General features: G+C 32.4%; 1 protein-coding gene across 1 annotated transcript; it reads right to left on the bottom strand.

Moving 5' to 3' along the window:
* Window positions 1-7738: 7738 nt before the first annotated feature.
* LOC125857833 (probable DNA-directed RNA polymerase) lies at window positions 7739-11723 on the bottom strand. The gene is made up of 5 exons (XM_049537482.1): window positions 11584-11723; window positions 9945-10447; window positions 9229-9794; window positions 8685-9131; window positions 7739-8470 (listed from the first exon to the last, which is right to left on the bottom strand). Exons 1-5 carry the CDS (start codon window positions 11721-11723, stop codon window positions 7739-7741), a joined length of 2388 nt encoding a protein of 795 aa, XP_049393439.1.
* Between the last annotated feature and the right edge of the window lie 987 nt (window positions 11724-12710).

The following is a 12710-nucleotide window of genomic DNA, read 5'->3' as shown; positions in this document are numbered from 1 at the left end:
TTCTACCTTTCGGGCCTAAAATGTCCAATCTTTTGGCTCTATTTTGCCCTCATCTTTAACGGACTAAATCATAATCTCAATTAATAAATACATTAATAATGTGTCACTATCCAATACAATTAATTATTATAATAATTAAAAGGCCAAATACCTACCCACTCCATAAAAATCCCCAAACCTTATAACTAACTAAAACTACGCTGAATTAGAGCATCTACTTCAGTATTTTAGTGTTACGTTCCAGGGATTGAATGGGAGATTATTATTGCAACAGTTAGATGTCTCTTCTCTTACTGTTGCTATTTGAAAGATGACATGTTTTTGTGTCATTTGTTTTTTTTTACTGCTTTGGGTTTGTTCAGGAATTTCCTCTGGCAGATGTGTAATATACTTATTATTTATTATGATATTCTTGATTGAGTGTATGTTTTAGTTAGATTATAAGGTTTTGGGGATGATGAATTAATTGGAACATTGGGTTAAAAGATTTGATGACTTTTTTGACTTTTTAATTATTTTAATTAATTGTTAGGGTAGCCAATAGGATAGTGACACGTCATTAATGAATTTATTAATTGAGCTTATGATTTAGTGATGGCAAAATAGAGTCAAAAGGTTCATGCTGGGGTTTCGGGTACCAATTCGTATAGTTGAGGGGTATTTTAGGTCCTTTTTTATTTAATAAATAAGAGTTACTTGCATATTTTTGTATTTTAGTAAGTGATTTTTCATTGCAATCAAACCAACTTGAGCGTCGTAAGTGTTTGCTTGTAAATTTCGATGAAGAGCTTGTAGAAAGAATAGAAAATTCTGTTTTTTTTTTTTTTTGCAAAACTTTAATAGTAATGAAAAATGAGGATCTAATCAATTATTTTCTTTGTCCAACAATAGTTGTCTTGTTTCTGGTAATTTAAACAGAAAAAAAAATAAATAAATAAAGTAGGAAAGATATGAAACAATCATCACATGTCTCACTCTTAAACAGAATCAATAAGATAAAAAGTGATTTGCCAGTTAAAATGGTTACACTCCATTGTTCTCTCCCTTGCCAACAACAGTATCATATGAAAAACATGTAGAGTTACGTTAACAATTGCATGACCTCACACTTAAAATAAATTATATTCTATTCCCAACATTTTAAAGTCTCTTTACCTATTCAACAAAACTTTGAAGACGATAACTCATAAAGAGATTGAATAAGAGTTCACTCTGTTTCCCTGCATTAAGAAAATCAAGTTATACCAATGGAAGTCAACACACTCACAAGCCACTTATTACTTATCGTTCATGCTAATCATCGGCTATTAAATATTTATACAAATAGAACTCTCAATTTAATTTGTGATACATGCGACAATTTTGAAAAAAATCCACAAATCAAAGAAAATCCCTATAACTGTGGTAAATAATTCAGAAATTTGTACTCTAATTAGCAAATTGTATCTCTCTTTATTTAATCAACTATTTTTTATAGTCATAATAAAAGTAATGCATTTTCAATAGTTGATTCGAAAAGTTCATTATTATAAATCATCGTATACAAATGAAGACGCCTAAAATAATACACTAAACATTATTAACATAAGAGTTAAGGATCAAAATTTCACAAACCAGGGAAAATTTAGTTATTTGTATTAGTATAATTTGTATAATTGATACAAAATCAATATACAATTTGAATTTTTTGATTTAGGGGTTAATATTTTTCTTGGTGTAATTTATATTTCAGCATTTGCATATATATATATATATATATATATATTTCTATTATATAGAAGAGTGAAGTGGTAGGACGACCAAGGGTAAAAATGTAATTTTATTCTAACAAAAATCTATTAAGAAAGATAGTAAATAATTCTAGAAACATCTTTTTATATATTAAGTGAATTATGATCAAGGACAAAAATGTAATTTCGCGCTAACAAAAATCTACCAAGAATGATATCAAGAAAATTAAATAGTTCTAGAAACATCTTTTGTTATTGTTATTACCATTAGCTAATTTTGTTATTACTTCACTTTCTTTTCTTTTGTGAGTTATTGTAATATCTATTCATTACTCTATTTTACTATTACTTTAATTTAATGCTTAATATTTTTTTCTATTCATTATGCTTATCAAAAATGCCTACTTTAATATAAAAATTCATTATGAACTAATTATTTTCACCTTTATTTTGGCTTGAATTAATATACTTGAAAAGAAATAAGTGTGATAAAAATTAATACTATGTAGGACGACCAAGGGTAAAAATATAATTTCATTCTAACAAAAATCTATTAAGAAAGATAGTAAATAATTCTAGAAACATCTTTTTATATATTAAGTGAATTATGATCAAGGGTAAAAATGTAATTTCACGCTAACAAAAATCTACCAAGAATGATATCAAGAAAATTAAATAGTTCTAAATATTACACACTTCAGTATAAATCTCTTATTAGGAAGACTAATAACACAATTTTTTCAACATTAAGAACTTCATTTTTCATCTATTCCCTAATGGCCCTACTTTTGTAAAACAATTATAAGACAAAAGTAAAATTCATTATTTCTTAGTGAACACATCACTTCTGGAACTTGTTCATATAACAAATTTTTAACAAAATTCAATTGATCCATATTTTTCAAACATTCTAATGAATATGATAATTAATGAACCAGTTAATATGTTAAATCCAATATCAATCACAATTGCAATTCTCAAAAGGCGTAATTCATAAGGAATGCAATCACTGAGCAAGCTCTTCAAGAACAAAATTTTCAAAAATTTCGGAGCATGTTATGTCCTTTTCTTTGGTTCTCTTTAGACTTTTCAATTTCATGGTGTTGCTTTTCTTTTTGGATTGTAAAGATACTTTTTAAAGTATTTAATTTACTTGATTTCTCTTTTTATGTATAATCCCAAAATTTCACATAACATATATGTCATTACATAATTTATTGAGAAACATATATTATTTATTAAGTACTATTATTTTATCATCAGTTAAAATCATTTTTAGCAAGTTATATAAATTATTATTTTAACTACTTTATGTTAAATTACTGCAATCTATATTATATTAACTTTTGTTAATATTTTTAACATCTCATTATTTGAGGTAAAACATTCATTCATCGGGTATATAAATTACTTTAGAAAAAAAATCTTTCGTTACTATACTAGATTGTTCTCCTAATTTTAATGAATATAAAGACAAGATATAAAGTCATAACTTTTTTTTATCCTTTATCACTTTGTAAATAATGAGATGATTCATTCTAATTTTCATCAAGTGGGTCATTGTTTGTTAAACACCTTTAAAACAAATTTATAAGTGTATTCAAAATTAATCTATAGGTGAATAGTAGAATTTATTGCTTCATATATTTTATGAAAATTGTTAATATATTGAAAATAATTTTAATCTATTCTCTTGAATAATTTTCAAATAAAATAGAAAAAGAATACCATTAAATTAATTATTTAATTCAAATATATATGTTTGACATGATGTTATAATGAGCACTAGAGCATGTGATATTTTATTATTATTATTTTTATCATGTTTATTTGAAAATGTCATAATAATTTTTCTTTTTGAAAACTAATTCAATTTCTATTATAAATATATATAATATTGTAATATTGGGCCCGTAAATGGGCCTTTCATTATATTGGGCCCGTATCACAGGCTTAAAATTATCTAATATATATATATATGCAAATGCTGAAATTATATATACAAATAAGAGCTAAATGTATATTTGCTGATAATATACAAATATGAACTATAACTTTCATATGGGGTTAAAAAATACTAAGTATACAAATCAAATGTATACAAAAACTAACATATGGGTTAAAAAAATACATAGATATACAAATCAAATATGTATAAAAGCATTCACATATAGAATATATACAAAAGCATTCAAAAAATGTTACAACTAGGAGCTATAATGTATTCTTCCTGATAACATACAATTCTGGACTACAAAAATCACACGTGGGTTACAAAACTACATATAATTTATATAAATCAAATGTATCAACATTAAGTATACAAAAAAAATTAAAATAATAAATGCTAGGAAAAAAATCACAAAAAATATACAAATTAATTTATACAAATACCTCAATTTCTTCACCATCATATCTGTCATGCCTATGATTTAATTCAGTAGAGTTGGAAATTTTCTCGTGTCCTCTCTTTCATCGGTGACACCAATCACCACTACTAACTTCATCTATCCAAATCCTCTTTTCATTTTTCTCCAGGCACCACTACTAGCTCAATCTACCCAAATCCTTATTTCATTTTTTCCTCATCTTTTTCTCTGTTAGCATCCTTTGAATTCAATTTTTGCATGATTTATTATATCCTGATGGGTTTATTGCGAAACTTAGATTTATTCTTTGCAAGAACTTCTGATTTTTTTAATGAAACTTGCAATTTCTCCGAAATCTTGAGTTAGACTCAGGGGAAATGATTGCGGAATATCATATTTTATTGTATGCAAATGTATACCTCAGTAATCCTCCTTGATGAAGATTATTCCTTCCAAGCCACCTTTCTTTAACTATAACCGTTATTTATAATTAAATTAAACATTAGTTATTATGCATAACTAACTATTATATGCTAGCTTAGTTATGTAATTTACTAATTTTCTCATTAATGAATTGTCATTAGATTCAATAATAATCATTGTCAAGCCCATCCATAACCTGTAGATGTCTCTATGGATAGGCTTGGAGATCAATAACTAACATCGTATGTTAAACGTAGATGTTAATGGGCCATTTTGGGTTGTATTCTTCAGGACATATCCTTGTGCAGAAAAAAATGTCTTTTTTTACATTGGACTCGAGAATTTTCTATATGTACAAAATTAGATTTATACCTACTAAATGTAACAGATTTTTTTATTTGTCAGACATAGTAGGAGTTTTTTTTCTCAATACATACACGAAATCATACTTTAAGAATCTCGCTCGAGACGTAAAATTCGGTTCACATTTTGTGTATTAAAACGATTTAAAATCAGAATGAAATGTGAATATCTTGTTCAAGACAATTTCATGTATGACCATTATATAAATCGATATAAAATATCTATATTTGCTCAAGGTTAATAATTCCGTTCGCAATCTTTATGTATGATAATTGTACAAATTCTAAATGAAATATGAATATTTGCTCATATTGATTTCTGAAAATTTAATCCAATTACAACATAATTGTATGAAACTTTCATTTATTATTCCTACAAATTGGTAATTTTGCATTTCAAACTAATTAATACAAGAGGAATTTTCATAAATAATTACTATAAAAAACTTAATTAGGAGAAATTTAAAATTTGATTGTGCTTGAATGAATTAAGGAGAATAATCAATAAAAAGATGGTTAAAGTAGATGATGGCCAGCACAAATTAGCACCCTCTTTTAATTTGATGCTATTAATAATCGTATTTTTTTTTTATCGTCGCTTCATCTTTTGGTACGTTTAATTGTAGTGCCTTGTGCATAGGAAATAAAATAAAATAATATGAGTTTTGGTTGATTAAATAGATGGATATGTCCTTTTTTCAATAGATTCTCTGGCAGTGCCTGAACTACTTGCAGAAAAAAAGAGCAACCTCCTTATAGTTTTCAAGTAGTACTAATAATGCTCATGACTTATCAACATGGGTTATGGTGCACTGTTGCGTTCTTAATTAGAGGTTTCGAATTCGAGAGATGATGTAGCTTCGAAAAGAACATGCAGCTTATTTTGCAATCACACAACATCCAAATTCCAACGTAGCAATGGATATTTTTGTAACTTCATGACAACTTGCTTAAATGCATAAATAATAGATGTAGATGTTGTATCATTTGGGAAGTACGCAACATTTTATGAGTGGATATTTTGTTCCTAAATTTATGTAAACAATATGAAGCGTATGTGATGCATGTTGCTTATATAGGAAAGACGATTTTATACCACGAACCTACTAATTTAATATTTTTAATTAATACAAAAGTCCTTTATTTATTATAGTACATTAATTAATGCATTATAATAACATTTAGCTAGACAACACCGTCAAGCAAGAAGGTTTCAGTACCACTCATAGTGGACGAAGTTATAGTGTTGCACTGACTTTGACACCACTGTTTGGCACAATAANGCAGTGATAGCTGAACTAATCAGATGGGCCGCCCCAAACCTGGAGCTGACATTTAAATCGGAAATCAACATCGGGTCCCGGCTATCCGAAAAACGCAGACTGAAGCGGAAGATCACAAAATGCAACACAACAAGGGGGTCGTTAGACCGTAGCTTGCGCGAAGGAAGAAGCTAATCAATCAGAATTGAGACAGGGAGGAGAGGCGAAAGAGAGATTTTCGAGCCTGCAAGCAGCAAGCAACAACGGCTTTTCCGCCGTTGCGCGCTAGCTTGTAGTTTAGGGGTATAGTAGGGGTGCCCCTTTCTCAAACTTTTCTATAATATAAGGTAAGCTTTTTGGAACCCTAGTTTTGGAGTTTTCCCCAACCAACCTATACCTTACTAATAAAAAGGGGCTTCCCTTTTTCAGCTGCATTGCACTGCCGCATAAACAATGGATCCGCTGGGCTGGATGAGCAACCTTCTATCTGGCCTCTGTACCAATAGTAGAGTGGCTTGCTACTTTCAATCAGAAAAGGAAGATTGAGCAAGGCAAAGGAGAAAGGAGTTGTCCCCCCTTCTCTGGTAACCCGCCGCCGCATATGTAGAAAAAGAAGGAGCGGAGAAGGAAGAACAACCGTTTTACTTTGGCACATGAGGTGGCGGGTTTGGCTAGGTAACATAATGGAAATGTATCGGACTGCAAATCCTGGAATGATTGTTCGACCCCGTGAGCTAAACGATCGATAAACTCGGTCAGCATCTTATAGCTCCTTTTACGGAAAGTATCATATAGAAAAACCGAATACTCTTCACTGAAATATGTTTCAATACTACCAACCTGCTCTTTAGACGGGGCAGAGCCGGGTTTTACCACTACAAAGCCCACGGCATATGGCATGTGCACTTTCTCTATCTGATCAGTATCGGACTCTACCAGAATGGTTTCAGTATCTGCAACAATGAAGGATCTTCTTTCCTTGCAATTAGGTTTGAGTCTTGTGATATGCTTAAGGTACTTACGTTTACGATTTTCAATCTTTCGCACAGCTATACGATCATACACCTCATCGCTTACCACGCTTTCAGCGATCAGGCGAGCTATCTGATCATTAGAGATATTCATCTCCACACTAGAGAGGTTTTGATCATAATAGATTCGAATGAATATGTCAGTTAGAACAGCATCGCCGTAAGCCTCAGCCTTTTCCCTAACATATTCATCAACTATATCTCTAACAGGCTGATTTACCCCACCCACTCTAAATGTGATAGCTTGGCCTAGGGCATAAGTGATTATACCGCCAGTGGTTTCCATGCTATAATGAATAGTGAATTTTCCATACTTCGAATCTTTAGGGTATGCGTACTTGAATAGCAGGTACATAATAAGATTCACTATAATCTCACACTCTTTACATCTTATTAAACCGTCGATCAGTTCAGCGTAAGCTATTCTCAGCGCGGGATAGGGGTCTTTACAATACATTTTGTTGATATATAAAAGACACCCTAAGTAGTCCATACTAATCCTGGTACTGTAAGGTCTTTTCCTTATTATCTTAGACCTCATCATTGATGTGTTAGTCATATTCATAAGTGCAAACTATAAATATACGGGTAATCCATCCATTTACGTATTTCCTTGCGGTACTTATCTAATATAGTATAATAGGATGAATCAGAAGACGATTTTATACATTTAGGTATAGGGGCTGAATCCGTAAATCGTATAGATAGAATATAATGATAGTATGCTTGGGAGATCTCAGTAAGCCGCTTATACCATATTTCCCTCTCTTTTTTTGTCAATGTGTATTCTTTAGGGCAGGGTATATTATAAAGGCGGTTGTGCAACTCATCTACAGCGAAGCATCCATCTAGATCTATCTGACACAGCCCGCCGGGGGTACGGGCTTCATCAAAGAGATTTATCGCAAGGAATGAGTTAATATATTCCATTGGGTGGGGGCTATTTAATAAGATTTCGATGTAACTCTCACCCATAGCATGTGAGAAATCCATGGTAGTGATGAAATTATCGTGAACTGTATATATAGGGATCCCCCTCTTTTTCACATTTTTGATCATATTAAATGCTATAATAGCATCTTTCTGATGAATAAAATTCGCAAAAATAGCTGATGTAGTCTTTCTTCGATCACGTTCGGGTGTGGGAACACGTAGCGTTACCTGGCGTCTTTTCTTGCTTTGACGATCATATAACCATATATTAACGGCTTCAGATTTCATATAGTCCTGGACTGTAGTAAACATAGGGGTTGAATAGTAGATGGGTGCCCCCACTTGCAGATACAACCCAGCCTACAGCTCGTATTAAACTCATTAGGTTGACTATATGAGGAAATCTCTTTTTAAAGAAAATTTCTATATGTCTAGCCAGTTCCAAGCATTCTTTTTTACCTAAAAGGATATTTAACTCATTATATAGATTGTCAGCCATACTGTACGCAGTCTTCCCATACACCAAAGGCATTAGGAGTGATTTCACTAAATTTCTATGAAGAAGGGGGCATACATATTTGATAATAATATAACCATCCTTAAAAATTATATTCCCAGCAGTTTTTAAGTACTCTATAAGCTTCGATAGAAAGAAATCGTAAATATCGTTTATACGTAGATGTTCTGAATTACGAACTTTAGTAGGAATAAGATTTGTATATTTAGCAAGTTGGAAATCTAACATAAAGTAACTAATTATCTGATAAGCGCTAGCAGATGCATCTTGAGTTATAGGAAGTTGATCCGGTGATACCTTAGTAGACTCCGCCGCTAGAGTAACAACCTTGGAGATGTACTGATAGGGGTCCCTGGCTGTTGAAGCGCGCTCTATGAGATCTTCAGGCGTTTTTATACTCTCAAGGTCTAAGCCAGCTTGCAAGGCTTCTTCATAGGAAGGGTATTTTTTATAATGAAAGGCGGTGGCAGCAAGGTACATATTTTGAGCCATAGCAGGACCCCCCTTTGGAGGGGGGTTTATTCATTTTACTCTCTTTAACAGTTCGTTTAGAGAATACAATTAAAGACCTCGCTATATTACGTTCATGGAAATGTAATACACCAGAGCGGTAAATCCTACCACGGAAGTCAACGAAGGCCGGCAGATAAAATGAGTACCCCACGTAAGCTGAAGCAATATCTAGTATAAAATCTTTATAACGGGCTAGTTGCACATCAGCCAAGAACACATCTAGCACACTCTGGTATGTGATAGACCCCTTATTTTCATATTTAAGGAAGGCATCCCTTAAACTCTTGATTGCAACAGGTATATTAATCGATGCTAGAATAGGAGGCTTAAGAAGCCCCTCCCTGACGAGGGATTTATAATTAACCTTAATATACTCTAGCATAATAACATTGATCTTAGAAGACTCCTTTTGCAAAGAGTTCATTGCATCACAAATTTCTTGATAGTTATCATTCAATAATATATTAAACTTATCCTTGTCACGGGCTGCTAACAACTTATAACGATTATACAAATATATATCACCGACGGGTTCGTATAAATAACCCCCAGTAAGGTCAGATAGAGTAGTAGGTTTACCACCTGCAGGTTTTGCAACATGCCAATCTTTAGGCGGACATACCATAGGCAGATTTAGCTGGATGAGAATAATCCCTACATCAAAATTACAAAAAACATATGATGCTCGTTTCTTATAAAACCTACCTTTCTTATCTTTAATTTCTATCTTTTGACTTGATATAGATAAATCGTTAGTAATAGTTATGAGGTTTCTTTCTAATAAAAATTCAACCAATAAGATACCTACATTCCCATGTTTATCATCAAGAGGAAATTCACCCTCTATACTTTTATTCCTTTCATATATCATTAGAGCTTGTGTTATAACAGCGCGATCTAGTTGATCTACTAGGGTAGAAAGCCGAACGGCGGGGCTCTCGTCTATACTATTAAAGACTAAACCAAATATATGAACTATAATACCTTCAATGGTATGACGATGAAAAGACTTTAAAAATATTCTCTCTTCAAAAGTGAGATATTCTTCCTTTTCCTGCAAATAACTTTTAGCAGTGGGTTCATCATCTTGAATTAATAATTTCATGATCTGCGGTGCAGCCTGATAAATAGTCTTCATATTATCGTAAGGATACGCAAGACGCTCTATCCTTTTTTGTAATGCTATTAAACTATCAGGGTGGTGTGTATCAGCGTCACCTTTAGCGTCATCCAACAAATTAAACACAGCATTTTGATATTTAGATATTGCCCCAGATTTACGATTATAGTTATAGAAATCAGTTTCACTGAGCCACATATAAAAAGGATGTAAGATATCTCTTACATGAGAATAAGCTCAAGGAAAACATCCACTTAAAAGTGGTTTAGGATATTGATATATCATAACTGTATTACTATTAACGATTTACGCGTAATTGGATATAGATGCTGTGACTTCTATCCCTCCCATATGTGAGGCTTTTATATTCTATAGATCATCAATAGTGTATATATACTTTTACTATAGTGTATATATACTTTTATTATTGTGTATATATACTTTTACTATTGTGTATATATACTTTTATTATTGTGTATATATACTTTTGATCATCAATAGTTTAATAGGATATACAAGCTATAACATCTATCACATATTAGAGGGATATTTATATCCTATAGATCATCATTACTATATATTTGGCCTTTTAATTATTATAATAATTAATTGTATTGGATAGTGACACATTATTAATGTATTTATTAATTGAGATTATGATTTAGTCCGTTAAAGATGAGGGCAAAATAGAGCCAAAAGATTGGGCATTTTAGGCCCGAAAGGTAGAAGCAAGGTAATTTTGTACCAATTCACATAGTTGAGGGGTATTTTAGGCCCTTTTCTGTTTATTAAATATATAATTAGTTGTTCATATATTTGTACAAGCATAAGCATTTACATAAAATACCTAATGATTTTAATTTTTATGTAACCAAACATTTATTTACACGTAGTGAATATATATTTTTTGTTTGTTCTCACTCTCTTTTATTCTTAACTGATGATACTCTTAGATCTTTTGTTCTGCAAATATAATTAGTTTTCCTATTTAACANTGGGGGGCCGCGCCCTACCCCGCAACTCCGGACCGAAAGCACGACACGAATGGCAAACGAGTTTAAGGGATGCCTTCCTTAAATATGAAAATAAGATGAACGACCGCTTTCTTGGAACTCATTCATAGGCACTTTTCATTAGTTAGACTTCACACACTATATAAACAAATAGTTGAAGGAAGGTCGCTCTACGACAACAACTAAAGCAAAAGCAAATTCAACCTTAGCCGATTAGAAGGACCGGGCTAAAGGTAACTACTTTTTGCTCACCCGGTGAAAGACATAGTAGGTAAAAAGGATCTTCACAGACCAAGAACTATGAGATCACCCTTCCCACCACGGATGAAATAAATGTAAAGCACCAGACAGAGAAGGCGGACTGACGGCTTGAGAGCTCCCACTACCATCATTTTTCTTTCTCATCTCAAAGTCAACTTTCTCCCCTTTTACTAGTAGTTGAGTGCTCATTGTTGTTCGGGTTGAGGGACCCAGCCCAGACAACTTTGGAGTAGAGTCACTTCCAATAGCTTCAGTAAAGGTCTAAAAATACGAGAAATCTCAATAGGACACATTCCGATGACTGGCCGAGCGAATAAGTCAACTTCAAAGTGGATTTGTTGTGCGAAGAGTGTGTTATGCTCTAGAGGAAGGCAATGAAATTGTTTAGGCGAAAGAAAGGAGAGAACGAGAGGCCTTCAAAGAGAAATGAAAGGATTTTTTGAGCATTTTTCCACTTATCCAAGGAATCCCTTTCTTGACATTTGTTTCTTTCACAGGAGAGGGGACAATACGCTTTAAGGAGCTTGGGCTACTCAAAAGATTCCACCTCTGGAAAGCGCCTACACCTAATGGCTTAAGCCGCTGTTCCCATTTCCTCGCTAACCATGACTTTTTGGATTTCTTTTCCGGGAAGCGAGAGGTACTGGACAAAAACCCCGAATGGGGCCCCGTTGAACCATGTCTGTCAACGGTGAAAGATAGCCCTAAAGTGAGGGCCCGCGCGACACTCGACGTTAACACTCCCAAATCTGGAAATCCTAACCAGTCGTCAGAGGATTCGTTTGTGACTTCCCCCTTTCGGAGAGTTTTCAATCGCGATTGGCGCCCTGTAGTGAATGTGGTAAGAGGTGTATAACCATTACCCTTCCTTTCGGTGGGCGAACTCTATTAAATATGTACAGTATATATCCCCCACTAATTTTGCTTAATTGATACTAAATCAGTATCATATACTGTATTGGTATCATTAAGGCTGATAATTTCGATTAATATATACTAAATCAGTATCATATATCGTATTGGTATCATTAAACCTGATAATTTTGCTTAATTGATACTAAATCAGTATATATATATTGCATTGGTATCATTAAGGTTTCTTGTTTAGAAATTACTCATTATTCAATAATATTATATAATGATACCATAATATATATATATATATATATATATATA

This window comes from Solanum stenotomum, chromosome 3 (genome assembly GCF_019186545.1).
Source record: "Solanum stenotomum isolate F172 chromosome 3, ASM1918654v1, whole genome shotgun sequence".
Classification (NCBI taxonomy): Eukaryota; Viridiplantae; Streptophyta; class Magnoliopsida; order Solanales; family Solanaceae; genus Solanum; species Solanum stenotomum.
The sequence above is the reverse complement of the archived record's forward strand: the minus strand, read 5'-3'. Positions and strand labels throughout refer to the sequence as shown.

Coding starts and splice junctions, on each gene's coding strand:
- LOC125857833 (XM_049537482.1), bottom strand. CDS start 11,723: ATGAGCACTCAACTACTAGTAAAAGGGGAGAAAGTTGACTTTGAGATG. Junction 10,448..11,583: donor TTTCATCCGTGGTGGGAAGG/GTGATCTCATAG, acceptor TATGTGGCTCAG/TGAAACTGATTTCTATAACT. Junction 8,471..8,684: donor GTTATATTATTATCAAATAT/GTATGCCCCCTT, acceptor TACGAGCTGTAG/GCTGGGTTGTATCTGCAAGT.